Raw genomic sequence first — 14,932 nt, forward strand, 5'->3', positions numbered from 1 at the left:
TGATGGAAATAACTTGAACACAAACACAAACAAACAAAGAGCAAGACGCACCGGAAGGAAAAAACTACAAGTCCCAGCATCCTCTGTGTTTAGGGAGGAGCAGTGAAAGTGAAAGTATTGAGCCTCCGTTCAGAACAGCAGGAGGAGGAAGGTGGAGCTGAGGCAGGTGAGTGTTAACATGAATATGTTTCTTCTTATGACATAAAATAATTCCATGCTGTTCGTGTCTGTGGGTGAAATGTGAGGCCGGTCGGTTCCTCTGAGCGCTGGTTTCCTGTAAGTAGAGAGGAAGTGAGTTTAGCTGAGCCTCCGTTTAGTGTGAGAGAGCAGGAGGAGAGTGAGAGCTGTGCTGAGGCAGGGTGAGTGTTAACACCGCTCTGACATTACTGTGTCTCTGTGGCGGGAACAACAGGCTCCGTCAGTGGAGGCAAAAATAATCAGACTTTGGTTTTTCAAAGGAAACAACTTTATGTCTGAAGTTCCCGCACGCTCATTGGATAACGATGTGTCAATCTCGAGCTGTTAGCCAATGAGCGTGCGGATTCACAGAAACCCCCGCCTTTATCACGGCACTTTAAATACTACAATAGCGGTCAGACCACATATTTCTAAAGCAGCACATGAAGGTGTGGCTCACACACACACAGGTGAAGGAAACAGCTGCAGTATTAAAAACTGCTTCACTGTCTACAAATACATGAACTGAATGTTTCTTTCAGGCTGTAAAAACCTTATTTATCCTCCATTACAGTCCTGCATTCAGAGTATTACTTCTGTTATATTTGTACATGTATTTTATTCTGATGAACACATGAAACTCTGAGCTGGATTGAATCCATTGAATCAGAGTCCAGGACTCAGACTAAACACACTGAATGTGTCCTGAGCTCGGCCGCTGTTCCACAGTAACTGCTGTCAGAGTCACTGTTACTGAGTTAGCTTAGCTAGCAGAGCAGCTAGCAGTTAGAGTATGAACTCTGTAAGCAGTCAGCTCGGTCCTGGACATTGTTACTGACAAAGCTGCTCTCTGCAGCCATGTTTGACCTGCTGCTTTGTAGGACTACAGTAATGGAGGATTTGGAGGCTGAACTCAGCTCTGTGACACTTTTTGTAGTGAACTGATGAAAGCTGTGTCTCAGATGGATGTTAGTCCAACACATCAGACACGACCTCTGTAGCTCTCAGTTGATGTGCACATGAATGATTTGTGTTTCCTCTGCAGGTGAAGGTAGAAAGTGTGTGTGAGCTGATGTGAATTGAGCAGCATGGATCAGTGTGAGGACAGAGAGGAGGGAGTCCCTCCCTCTAAAAGCACTCTGTGTGGGGAACATGAGAGCCAGACCAAAGCTCAGAGGTGAGATGACCATCTCTAACTGTTCATGACTCTTCTCCATGTCACAGCTCAGCACTCACATCACTGCTCCATCATTATTCACAGGAACCAGCCTGGACCTCCACCCAGAAGTGTGTCCTATGAAAGTAACTCAGTCAAAGATGTCATTAAGAGATTTGAGCAAAGACAGTCAGCTGAGAAAAGGTAAGCTAACACCAATAATATCAACTGATACAATGGGGCAAAAAAGTATTTAGTGAGCCACCGATTGTGCAAGTTCCCCCACTTAAAATGATGACAGAGGTCAGTAATTTGCACCAGAGGTACACTTCAACTGTGAGAGAGAGAATGTGAAAAAAAAGAAAAATCCATGAATTCACATGGTAGGATTTGTAAAGAATTTATTCGTAAATCAGGGTGGAAAATAAGTATTTGGTCAATAACAAAAATACAACTCAATACTTTGTAACATAACCTTTGTTGGCAATAACAGAGGTCAAACGTTTACTATAGGTCTTTACCAGGTTTGCACACACAGTAGCTGGTATTTTGGCCCATTCCTCCATGCAGATCTTCTCAAGAGCAGTGATGTTTTGGGGCTGTCGCCGAGCAACACGGACTTTCAACTCCCGCCACAGATTTTCTATGGGGTTGAGGTCTGGAGACTGGCTAGGCCACTCCAGGACTTTCAAACGCTTCTTACGGAGCCACTCCTTTGTTGCCCGGGCGGTGTGTTTTGGATCATTGTCATGTTGGAAGACCCAGCCTCATTTCATCTTCAAAGTTCTCACTGATGGAAGGAGGTTTTGGCTCAAAATCTCACGATACTTGGCCCCATTCATTCTGTCCTTAACACGGATCAGTCGTCCTGTCCCCTTGGAAGAAAAACAGCCCCATAGCATGATGTTTCCACCCCCATGCTTCACAGTAGGTATGGTGTTCTTGGGATGCAACTCAGTATTCTTCTTCCTCCAAACACGACGAGTTGAGTTTATACCAAAAAGTTCTACTTTGGTTTCATCTGACCACATGACATTCTCCCAATCCTCTGCTGTATCATCCATGTGCTCTCTGGCAAACTTCAGACGGGCCTGGACATGCACTGGCTTCAGCAGCGGAACACGTCTGGCACTGCGGGATTTGATTCCCTGCCGTTGTAGTGTGTTACTGATGGTGACCTTTGTTACTTTGGTCCCAGCTCTCTGCAGGTCATTCACCAGGTCCCCCCGTGTGGTTCTGGGATCTTTGCTCACCGTTCTCATGATCATTTTGACCCCACGGGATGAGATCTTGCGTGGAGCCCCAGATCGAGGGAGATTATCAGTGGTCTTGTATGTCTTCCATTTTCTGATGATTGCTCCCACAGTTGATTTTTTCACACCAAGCTGCTTGCCTATTGTAGATTCACTCTTCCCAGTCTGGTGCAGGTCTACAATTCTTTTCCTGGTGTCCTTCGAAAGCTCTTTGGTCTTGGCCATGGCAGAGTTTGGAGTCTGACTGGTTGAGGCTGTGGACAGGTGTCTTTTATACAGATGATGAGGTCAAACAGGTGCCATTCATACAGGTAACGAGTGGGGGACAGAAAAGCTTCTTACAGAAGACGTTACAGGTCTGTGAGAGCCAGGGATTTTCCTTGTTTGAGGTGACCAAATACTTATTTTCCACCCTGATTTACGAATAAATTCTTTACAAATCCTACCATGTGAATTCATGGATTTTTTTTTTCACATTCTGTCTCTCACAGTTGAAGTGTACCTCTGGTGCAAATTACTGACCTCTGTCATCATTTTAAGTGGGGGAACTTGCACAATCGGTGGCTGACTAAATACTTTTTTGCCCCACTGTATGTGATGAGAATTTTACTGATGATTTATAACTTTTTCAGGATCCATCAGAGACTCAAACCTGGACCTCCACCCAGCTCTCTGTCCTGTTTTTTTGTGATTTGATGTTTCCTGGTTTCTAAAATGCATCTCTGTAGGAGAGAAGTGTCTCCAAGGACACACAGGCTCAGCTGTAACTGTCAGTTTAAATCGTTTTAAGACACATTTGGACACAATTGGCTGTTTTTAACTATTTATTTTAATCAGAGGTGTAAATTTAGACCTCACACATCTGGATCCTAAACTATGATAGAAACAGCTGCTAGCAGTGGGTAGTTTGACTTTGATACGCTGCTCTAGAAAGCAAACAAAGGTTTGTGCAGCTCCTCTTCAGAAAAGTGTTCAGAGAGCAGCTGCTGTATTAGACAAAGGCTCGTCGTGTGAGCCCAGATGTGTGTAACAGCTGGATGAAGGAGAACCATCACAGTCACGTCTCCATCCCGCCTTTATTAATGAACTTCCTGTTGCTTGCAGATGACAGGAACACAAAGTGTTTGTGCCACGTGATGCTGCAGGATTTGTTAACGTGTCCATGATGGTAACATCTCCTCGTCTAACTGCAAACACATGAGCGCTCCTAACGGCAGCTATCACAGCCACACAGGCAGACTGTGTCTCACTGTTGCATTCAGGGACATTTGTTTTCCTGTAGAAAGCTGAACTCTAATCTAAGAGGACTGTTACTGACAGGAAACAGCTGCATTATCTGCAGTCTGTGTGATCACAGCTGCTTCAATCACTTCATCAGAGAATTGATCATTGAATAAAACATGTTTATGTCTGCAGAGGTCAGAGGTCACAGTCTGCAGGATCCAGCTGTCCGTCTGTGAGGAGTGACTGGTCCAAAGATAAACCTCCAGACTTCAGTGCTGAACCTGGACCAACGAGGTCAGAGAACTGTGATGACTCCTTTACATGTTTGTGTTTTCCTGGATAAATATGACCAAAGATTCATTAAAAAGATAAAAATATTAGACTTTGTCCTGTAGCGCTGTGTGGCAGGCAGGATTGGACCCAAACACAACAGGATGAAGTCAAAGAGGCAGCTTTATTTCAGCTGTGAACATGCAAACAGCAGAAATAAGAAAACATAACTGTAGGTTTGCAGTGAATGAAGCCTCAGCTCGACGCTCCACTTTGTCCCTCTTTTCCTTCTCCAAACAGCCACATCAGGAGTCTTTGATGGAGTTTTAAAATATTTCATTACAAATGTCCAAAGATGGGTTCAGGATACCTGAATCCACAGTTATTAAAGCTAAAATAGTTCACAGGGTTTGGACTTTGTTAGGTGACGAGAGAACATCAAAGTGTTTTTTATCTTTAAACAGTATTTTTATCACTTCAGTTGCTCTCACAGCCCTGTTTGTTATTTTACCAGAGCTCTTATGTTTCACTCAGTGCTCCCACCAAACACCTTGGAGGACACATTAGTGTGATTTAGATTTCATTGGTGTAAACACCAGTCACACAAGCTAACCCATGGAGGCAGCAGCAGGCTTTGTGTTTGGTAAAGTCTGTTGGCTTAAACTAAGAGAGTTTAGTTTGTTTTAAATACAGCAAACAGTCAAACTGACAACATCTTTTTCTGCTGATCATCCACAGCAGTACATTTAGCATTTATGCTAGCAGCAGGCTATGACTGTCCACTGAGCACCAACACAGGTAGGAGTGAGCAGTGATGAAGCAGGACTGTGGGCAAGTTTGAGCTACAATCCTATTGGCTTCTCAGTTTCTCCAAAGAAAAGGGGAAAAATTCTTGGTGTTGTGAAGATGTGAGTTGGTCTTGTTGCCGTGGGGCTGGAAGGATGCTGGCAGTGAGAGGCTTTTCATACAGTGTTCAGTAACAGAATGAGAAGAAAGCCACTGCACATGAAACAAGGTGCTCGTAGTGTTTTTTTACTGTGTTTGTGCCACAATGTCAGATCAGTTGTAGATTCACATGCAGACTTGTCCAGTGAAACCAATGCAAGTACTGCAGTACAGAGCAAAGACTAAGCAAGGGTGTTATTGTAAACTTTAACAAAAGATTGTTATGGGACAAAGAGTAAGTACATTATTTTTTATGAGTTTCAGATTATTCATCATGTCTTTAATTTAATATTTCCAGTTTTTCCTTCCTATCTCATGAAGCTGTAACATTTGTTTTTCTTTTAGGATCAATAAGAGGCCAGAATCTCCTGGACCTGAACCCAGCTGTGTTTCCTTAAAGAGCAACAAGTCGAAGGATTTTGTTGTAGACTTTAAAGGATGTTCTTCTGCTGCTGAGAGGTAATGTGTGTCTAGATGTTGTTCCTGACTCTGTATTTCTGAATAAATCCTCATGTTTAATATCAGCTCAGCTCTTTTTCACACACATTTCTATGTTGGTATGTGAAGCGGTGTGTGTTGGAGTGTTTCCACAAACACAGCAGTCAGAGTGGAAAGAGTGGATGTTGTAGGAGGTGTTTGTGTAGTGAAGAGGCTGAGTGTCTGTAGGACTCCAGCTGCTCCAGCAGGTGTCTCCTTTGTGCTTTGCTTCAAACACAGTGTAGGGAGGAGCTTCCACTCAGGTGTTTCAGGTGTTGCTGGATGGAGGAGGACAAATAGTTTTTCCCTTCAGTGACACTTCAGCAGCTCAATTGTCTGGGGAGATGTTTGTCTTTATGAAGGTTTATGGATTATTGTTCTTACTTTGGTTAAACTGAGCAATACATTTTTCAGCAAACATTTAAAGTAAATTTCCAGGTGAAAAAAAAGATCTGCAACTGCAGCCTCTGTGATTTTTCACAGTCTGAGAGTAACAAATTCAACCAGAGTTCAAACAAAGGCTTAATATACGTGTGTATTTGATATAATGCCAACAAGTACAAATAGGTGTTCTTACAGGTCTTAATCATAGAGGTCTGATAAGTCTGGTGACTTTCACAGTCAGCAATTTTGCTGCCTTTTATTTTATATTGGCCTTTTTAAAGCCCTTCAAATGCTCCCACATTCATACAGAGCTTTTAATAGCAAACTCCTTTACAGTCCTTCTCCTCTCACACACGATCACACGACTGATTTGTCAGCAGCAGCTGTGTTACTGCTAGTATTTTATTATGTGTGTAATCTCCTCATATTGTTCCTTTGGTTTAGTTTGACTTCCTTCTGCAAACTCAGCTGCTCTGTTGCTGATACACGTCTCCATGAATATGATTGATCAGATGCTGCCAACACCATGTGTTTCATGTGAACGCTCAGCTGAAACCCTGGGTTGACTTATCGAGTTAATAACAAGCTTCACGTTACTGTGAATGCTAAAGTGAATCCAGATAAAGGAAAGAGACCCTGCTAATGTTGGACTCACTTCTTAGTGTAGATCCCAGGAGGAAGTTCAACATAGCCAGCCATTCTTTGTGCTAGCTCGACCAAACCTGAGACCACAGTGCAGGATAATGATTATCATCTGTCTCTGTCAAGGACATTTAAAATCCACAAATAACAAAAATAATTATATTTGATCATTGAAAATATGTTTTCAATTAAAAAAGCATGAGCACACTGGTGGATTACAGAAACATGAAAACTCGTTAACAGTAAAGTTAATTTAGGCGTAAACAAAGTGTCAAACATACTTAAGTAGAAGGACTGATGTTTGTGTTAAAATACCCTCTTAAAGCTGAAATACTGATTCAACTTCTTTACTCAAGTAAAGGTAAAAGAGTACAGGCTCTGAAATGTACTCACAGTATTAAAGTAAAAACTCCATCTTTGAAGGAAATTTCTGCCAGTTTTTGTGCAAAGTTACCTGAATTTCTACCTCCAACATTAATATGAGAAAATTATCTGAACTTTTATTCTAATGAATTTAATCAGCTTGAACATTTTGCAGCACAAAAGTAGAAAAACCCAAAGGGAATAAAAAATAGCTCCATTTGCTGTTGCCTGCATTGTAGATGGGTGGCTCTGCCTCAACACCTAAACAGGAAAATGAGTTTAGTCAAGTATTAAAGTGGGATTGAAGAGGTCAGGAAACCAGAGATCAGGTGTTGTGGTGCAGCATGGTCACAAGAATCATTTAGAAATGGGTCAAAATATTTTCTCTTTTAGATTTTTTGCACACAGTCTGATGTGCTGCTGCTCTGAGGTTTACTGCTCTCTGTGTACTTAGAAAACTGTGAGGTACAAGTAGATTTGACACAAGTTATAATGGCTGATTTCCATATAACGGTGGAATACAGGGACTTAATCGTTAAGTAAGAAGAAAGTTTGAAGCCTAATCTTGAAAATAGAGATAGTGTCTGTCTCCTGAATCCAAACTGGAAGCTGGTTCCACAGAAGAGGGGCCTGAAAACTGAAGGCTCTGCCTCCCATTCTACTTTTAAATACTCTAGGAACAACAAGTAGGCCTGCAGAGCGAGAGCGAAGTGCTCTAATAGGCTGATATGGTACTACAAGGTCATTAAGATAAGATGGGGCCTGATTATTTAAGACCTTGTATGTGAGGAGCAGGATTTTGAATTCTGGATTTAACAGGAAGCCAAAACAGGAGAAATATGCTCTCTCTTTCTAGTCCCTGTCAGTACTCTTGCTGCAGCATTTTGGATTAGCTGAAGGCTTTTCAGCGAGTTTTTTGGACATCCTGATAATAATGAATTACAGTCGTCCAGCCTGGAAGTAATAAATGCATGAACTAGTTTTTCAGCGTCACTCTGAGACAGGATATTTCTAACTTTAGAGATGTTGCACAAATGGAAGAAAGCAGTCTTACATATTTGTTTAATATGTGCGTTGAAGGACATATCCGGGTCAAAAATGACTCCAAGGTTCCTCACAGTGTTACTGGAGACCAAGGTAATGCCACCCAGAGTAAGAATCTGCTTAGATACCATATTTCTAAGATTTTCAGGGCCGAGTACAATGACCTCAGTTTGATCTGAATTAAGAAGCAGAAAGTTAGTGGCCATCCAGGTCTTTATGCCTTTAACCCTTTAAAGCCGGTCGGAGCGGACACGCTCCATTTTGCGTAACTATTTTTAAATCCCGGTAGCACTGCAACCACGTGAGCTAGCGCAATAATTTTTTTTGCATATGAACGGAGGAGTTGTACTTACATCTTATGCCATCAGCTTGTCCTCGGTCACAGTTTCCTTCCACATATAGCTTTGTAAAAACTGCATAAAAAGCACTTGCAGCAACAAAAACATAATATTCCAGAAACAGGCTTTGCCGATCCGATCAACTGTTCGTAGCACTTTCTACGTCCATCAGCGCAAACTATCGCATGTCCGCCATGTCCTGCCCGAAACAGGAAGTGAAGTCATTTTGCGGAAATGTAGTTTTTTACCATCGGGGCCTTATGAGCCTATACTGGTGTTTTTAAAAGTTATGTTTGACTTTATGACTTTCTGTGTCGTTTCTGGATGCTTAGGACTCATATTGCACTGCTGGAAATAGTTTATTTTGATGCATATGCTGTTTTTTTGCAAATTTGCACTATATTATTTATTTTCGTTTTTGCTGCAGTATGTGAAAATTGGTGTATTTCAAAAATAAAACTATGAAGACAGTTAAAATAAATTTCCTGTGGTGGGAAACTATTTTGTGCAACTTTTTTGTATTTACAGTTTTGAGGGATAAGCCTTTTAAATTTCTCTAACTAGAAAAATATGTTAAAAAAACAAAAACGATTTTCAATTTTTTTTGTAGTTTATTGCACTTTTTTTCAATTTATGTAATTACTATGCACTTAATGCAGACATATTATTAAAATTTGGACTATAATGGTTGTATTGATGTATATCAACTTGAAATGCTCCCAAAAATGGCACCACAGCATGTAAAAATATATTATATAAGCTTTGGCGGACTTGGTTCTATGGTAGGTCTTAAAGGTTTAAGACATTCCTGCAGTTTAACTCATTGGTGTGTGTTATCTGGCTTCATGGACAGATAGAGCTGGGTGTGCGATGTCTTCTGATGATGCTGCCTTGGTGATTTTAACATCCATGTCTGCTGTGACTCTAAACTTCTGGTCAAGGACTTTTTAAATATTATTGACTCTTTTAACTTGACCCAGTGGGTTACTGGTCCCACGCATGAAGAAGGTCACACACTAGACTTGGAGCTTTCCCACGGGCTGGATGTGTGCATCACTGAAATATCTGAGTTGGGCATCTCCGATCATTTTCCTGTGTTGTTCACTCTAAGGTTGCGCTGCCCGGTAGATAAGCCGTGCGCCTCAGCGCGTAAAAAGCGAGCGCTTAATGCTCTAACAGCGCTAACGCTTTTTCTGCTGCCTTTATGGACTCTGGAATAATGAACTCCAGCTGTTAAAATGTTGAGGACCTTTTGGACATTCTTCATTCTACCTGTACTGATATTTTGGACTCTCTTGCTCCGTTCAGGACTCTGCGCGCTCAGCATTTATCAGAGCCGTGGTTGAATGAACATACGCGCTCCCTTAGACGTGACTGTAGATGCGCCGAAAGGAGTTGGAAAAAGGACAGATTGTATGTTTCTCTACAGATTTTAAGGACTTTCTGTCTTTCTGCTCACCAAGAAACTGTAAAACCTGCAGACACAGTTTGTCTTAAACTCGCCTCAGCTACTTTTTAATGTCCTCAATCGTTTTCTTCGTTCACGTGATAATGTCGGAGTCATTTCTTCACCAAGTATTTGTGATGATTTTTTAGCATTTTTAACAACAAGGTTCTATCGATTAGGGCTCTTGTCTCGCCGACTGCTGCCTCAGATCCGAGTCTTTCTCCTGTGTGCTCAGCTGTCTTAGAGCAGTTTGATCCTGTCTCCCTTAATGACTTGACTGCTGTAGTTTGTAACCTAAAATCATCACACTGCCCCTCTGATTGTCTTCCCCCAACTACTCTTTCAAGGATTGTCAGGTTGGAGATTGGCCTATAATTAGCTAAGACAGCTGGGTCTAGGGATGCTTTTTAAGTAAAGGTTTAACTACAGCCAGCTATGGATGGGTACCGTTTAGATTTGAAAACCTGCTAAGTCAGAATCAGTTGCTGATGATGGCTTTTTTCTTTGATATTAATCACGTATAATCTTAACTCAAAGTGAACATAGACTTGAAGTAACTCAGATCAGCCAATTCAAAATGCTAATTCAATCAACTCTGAGTTCATGGCTACACTCAGTTTGTTGGTCCTGCACCTTAAAACTATTCCCTGTTTGTCCCTCATGTTTTTTGGATATTGTTTTCACATCTTATGTCACGGCTAGCGGGGCGAGCCATGTTGAATTTAATAAAGGACCCAAGATGCCGACACTGCTGTGAAGTGAATGAGCTTTATTGAAATGGTGAAGTGCAGTGGAGATGGCCTGTGCAGAAGCTAAGATGACCTCTACTGAAAAAACTAAAAAAACTAACCTGAAACCTTAAATGGAGACACGGGGAGATAACACAGACGAACCAGCAACAAGCAGGAGAAAACAAAGGGCTCATATACACAAAAGAGCAATCAGGGAATGAGAAAAGGGAGGGAGACACAGCAGGATTAATTGGACATAACCAGACAAGGGGAAGAAAAAGTAGACACACTAACATAGGACATGGCACTGTCAAAATAAAACAGGAAGTAAAAACAGAGACACAATACTAACACAGTACAGAGGGAACACAGAAACCAAAACCTCAGAACTAGAAAATCTTAATCAGAATGAAATTGTAACAAAAGACAATAACAATCAACACAAAACTACTCAGTCCACAGACTCGGGACATACATCGGCTCAAACTGTGGTCATAAATATTTTGTACTTGTAAATCAGAGTGTGTAGTTGTGAACTGAGTTTTGTAACATTGTAAAACAAAATATCTGAAAAGTTTATGTTTTTGCGTCCATTGATTTGTGTGTGTAAAAATGTAAAAATGTAAGAAATGTAAGAAACATTAGAACTACTTTTGCTGACACAAAGTTTGGTGAGCACTGCAAGTTGGCACTTTAAACCAGTCACTGATGTAAAGAGAGCACCTTGTTCCAGGGCATCTGAGCATGGATGGAAAGCTTTATGCAGGAGATGGTAAGAGCTGTTGGGACTAAAGAAACTGAGCAGAAAACTACAGACATCTGGAAACTGAGTTGTTATTTCTCAGTGGGATCACCAAGACTAGCAAAGCTTCACCATGACAGTCATCTGATTGACTGAACCCATCCAAACATCACTTCATGGACCTTTAGCTTGTGTCTGTGTGTGGACAGACATAACATGAGCTAATTATACATTACTCCTCCACAGAGTGGACCAGGAGAGAGCAGAGGTTTCCACTGGTCAGTCTGCACAGCAACATCAAACACACCTGGACTCTGTGGTTATGGTTTGTAGTACTACGTTTACATATGTTCTTTTCAGTCACCTCTATGCTGCACTTTGTGGACCAGAGGATTGTCAGTGTGTCCAACATAAATCAGAGTTTGGGCTCCATGATTTGAGTCAGATTGGGGTGACTGTAGCTCAGGAGGTGAGCAGGTCAGCTACTAGTCAGAAGGTTTGTGAATCAAACCCTGGCTGGCAAATGTACTGGGTAACGTACTAAACCCAAGCTGCCCTCTGATGCATCCATCAGAGTGTGAAAGAAAGTATTTAAGCATAGAACAATGTGCTTGGTTGAATGAGGCATGTTGTATAAAATGCTTTGTGTGCACAGAGTGTCAAAGAGAGCTATATAAGAACCAGTCCATTTACCACTGGGTAATTCATGTAGTCTTCTTTTCCAGCAGCTGGAGGAAAACATCACCATGTTTTTGAAGAATGAGCTGAAGAAGATCCAGAAGGTTCTGAGTCCAGATCACCCAGAAACTTTAAAGAGCCAGATGGAGGATGAGGAGATGTTTGAAGGTGAGGATGAAGATGAAAGAAAGTGCTGCAGAGAAGCATTTCTGAAGATCACACTCCACTTCTTGAGGAGACTTAAGCAGCATGAGATGGCTGACCATCTGCAGAGCAGTAAGAGAATTTCTCTAAAGACTGAATATTGATCTTTCCTAATAGCTCAAGAAATGGACCAATAGACATTCATCCATTCAGGGTACTGAAAGGCTATGATATTTATTGTATAATATTTTGTTCTGGATATCTTACCTTCAGAAATATTTGCTCCACTCTGTAAACGTGAACTTAAAGCCCAACTGAAGAAGAAGTTCCAGTGTGTGTTTGAGGGGATCGCTAAAGCAGGAAACCCAACCCTCCTGAATCAGATCTACACAGAGCTCTACATCACAGAGGGAGGAACTGCAGAGGTCAATGATGAACATGAGGTCAGACAGATTGAAACAGCATCCAGGAAACCAGACAGACCAGAAACAACAATCAGACAAGAAGACATCTTTAAAGCCTCACCTGGAAGAGACGAACCAATCAGAACAGTGCTGACAAAGGGAGTGGCTGGCATTGGGAAAACAGTCTTAACACAGAAATACAGCCTGGACTGGGCTGAAGACAAAGCCAACCAGGACATCCAGTTCATATTTCCATTCACTTTCAGAGAGCTGAATGTGCTGAAAGAGGAAAAGTTCAGCTTGGTGGAACTTGTTCATCACTTCTTTAATCAAACTAACGAATCAGGAATCTGCAGGCTTGAAGACTTCCAGGTTGTGTTCATACTTGATGGTCTGGATGAGTGTCGACTTAATTTGGACTTCAAAAAAAGTAAAATCCTGACTGAAACAAGAAAGTCCACCTCATTGGATGAGCTGCTGACAAACCTCATCAGAGGGAACCTGCTCCCATCTGCTCGCCTTTGGATAACAACACGACCTGAAGCCACCAATCAGATCCCTCCTCACTGTGTCGACATGGTGACAGAGGTCAGAGGGTTCACTGACCCACAGAAGGAGGAGTACTTCAGGAAGAGATTCAGAGATGAGGAGCAGGCCAGCAGGATCATCTCCCACATCAAGAAAGCTCGAAGCCTCCACATCATGTGTCACATCCCAGTCTTCTGCTGGATCACTGCTACAGTTCTGGAGGATATGCTGGTAACCAGAGAGGGAGGAGAGCTGCCCAAGACCCTGACTGAGATGTACATCCACTTCCTGGTGGTTCAGGCCAAAGTCAAGAGGATCAAATATGATGGAGGAGCTGAGACAGATCCACACTGGAGTCCAGAGAGCAGAAAGATGATTGAGTCACTGGGAAAACTGGCTTTTGATCAGCTGCAGAAAGGAAACTTGATCTTCTATGAACCAGACCTCACAGAGTGTGGCATCGATATCAGAGCAGCCTCAGTGTACTCAGGAGTGTTCACACAGATCTTTAAAGAGGAGAAACAACTGTACCAGAACAAGGTGTTCTGCTTTGTTCATCTCAGTGTTCAGGAGTTTCTGGCTGCTCTTCATGTCCACCTGACCTTCATCAACTCTGGACTCAATCTGCTGGAAGACAAACAAACAACTTTGAAGGTGTTTCAAACAAGAAAATCTTCAAAGAAATACTTCTACCAGTGTGCTGTGGACAAGGCCTTACAGAGCCCCAATGGACACCTGGACTTGTTCCTTCGGTTTGTCTTGGGTCTGAAGACTAATCAAACTCATTTGCAAGGCCTGATGACACAAACAGGAAGTAGCTCAAAGACCAATCAAGAAGCAGTTCAGTACATCAAGAAGAAGCTCAGTGAGAATCTGTCTGCAGAGAAAAGCATCAATCTGTTTCACTGTCTGAATGAACTGAATGATTGTTCTCTAGTGGAGGAGATCCAACAGTCCCTGAGATCAGGACGTCTCTCCACAGATAAACTGTCTCCTGCTCAGTGGTCAGCTCTGGTCTTCATCTTACTGTCATCACAAAAAGATCTGGATGTGTTTGACCTGAAGAAATACTCTGCTTCAGAGGAGGCTCTTCTGAGGCTGCTGCCAGTGGTCAAAGCCTGTAAAAAAGCTCTGTAAGTTATAAAGTTTTTATTATTTAATTTGGTTGGTATGTTATGGAAAAACACACTGCCATCAACTTCTGTTTTGTTTTTGTCAAAATCACTGTAATATAATCACTGTACCTTTATATACATGCGACTTGTAATAATGCTGCTGCCCTCTTGTGGCTAAAGTGTAATTATGTTATTGTTATAAGGGAAGATTTGAGAGTAACATGCCAAGTGAGTCAGCACCTTCGCTTTACCTTAAAAAAATCCAAATTCTTATGTCATCAGTTATAGTTGCATGTATTCATTATCATAATTTAACCTTTAATATTGATGTCTTAAAATTATTTTGAGTAAACTAGCAATAATTTTATGGTTGTATTAAATAAATACATCACTAATGAGTTATTTATTTCAGTAATTAATTAAAAATGTACATAATTAATTAAAAAATATTGATAATGAATTATCGGTTAATTTCATTTAAAATAATTCATTATTTATTTATGTACAATTCTAATTAGTTAATTACATATTTAATCAATTATTGGTTTGTTTTCTATTTTAATTATTTTACTGACACATTTAATGAATTATTTAATGATGTATTTATTGAATTCACATTGCTACTCCTGGCCCTGCATCGGAGTTCATAAATACATTTTATTTGTCAGCTTCACCCATCAAAGTCAGGGGGCGGGGTTAATGCTGATCAAGTCAAAACAATTTCTTTGGTCTGGTGGGCGTTCTTTTAGTGGGCTTTTCTCTATGCTAAGTGGGCCTACACACCAGGGTTTAGACATGTGTGGACCCAAACTATACTTAAACTTTTTTGTGTGTCACCAAATACACTTTTAATATTTTCTAGACAAGAAT

General features: G+C 41.3%; 2 protein-coding genes across 9 annotated transcripts in view; both read left to right on the forward strand.

Moving 5' to 3' along the window:
• LOC146490555 (uncharacterized) overlaps window positions 1–14,932 on the forward strand; it is a 143,963-nt gene that overhangs the window by 64,689 nt on the left and 64,342 nt on the right. The window contains exons 2-5 of one of the 3 annotated variants that reach the window (XM_085152968.1): window positions 1,223–1,354; window positions 1,439–1,537; window positions 4,003–4,104; window positions 4,206–4,675. In XM_085152968.1, coding sequence (XP_085009094.1) covers window positions 1,266–1,354; window positions 1,439–1,537; window positions 4,003–4,104; window positions 4,206–4,248 — 333 coding nt within the window. In that variant the 5' untranslated portion in view covers window positions 1,223–1,265 and the 3' untranslated portion in view covers window positions 4,249–4,675. Of the gene's footprint in view, window positions 1–1,222; window positions 1,355–1,438; window positions 1,538–4,002; window positions 4,676–14,932 lie in introns of those variants that run through there. The other 2 variants (XM_085152967.1, XM_085152966.1) reach the window with 2 other exon arrangements.
• The window catches only part of LOC146490558 (protein NLRC3-like), a 42,789-nt gene continuing 33,239 nt past the window's right edge, over window positions 5,383–14,932 (forward strand). For 2 of the 6 annotated variants that reach the window (XM_085152955.1, XM_085152956.1), the window contains exons 1-3: window positions 10,494–11,518; window positions 11,919–12,147; window positions 12,289–14,080. In XM_085152955.1, coding sequence (XP_085009081.1) covers window positions 11,516–11,518; window positions 11,919–12,147; window positions 12,289–14,080 — 2,024 coding nt within the window. In that variant the 5' untranslated portion in view covers window positions 10,494–11,515. Of the gene's footprint in view, window positions 5,485–10,492; window positions 11,519–11,918; window positions 12,148–12,288; window positions 14,081–14,932 lie in introns of those variants that run through there. The other 4 variants (XM_085152960.1, XM_085152958.1, XM_085152954.1 and 1 more) reach the window with 3 other exon arrangements.

This window comes from Neolamprologus multifasciatus, unplaced genomic scaffold (assembly GCF_963576455.1).
Source record: "Neolamprologus multifasciatus unplaced genomic scaffold, fNeoMul1.2 chr03_unloc_3, whole genome shotgun sequence".
Taxonomy (NCBI): Eukaryota; Metazoa; Chordata; class Actinopteri; order Cichliformes; family Cichlidae; genus Neolamprologus; species Neolamprologus multifasciatus.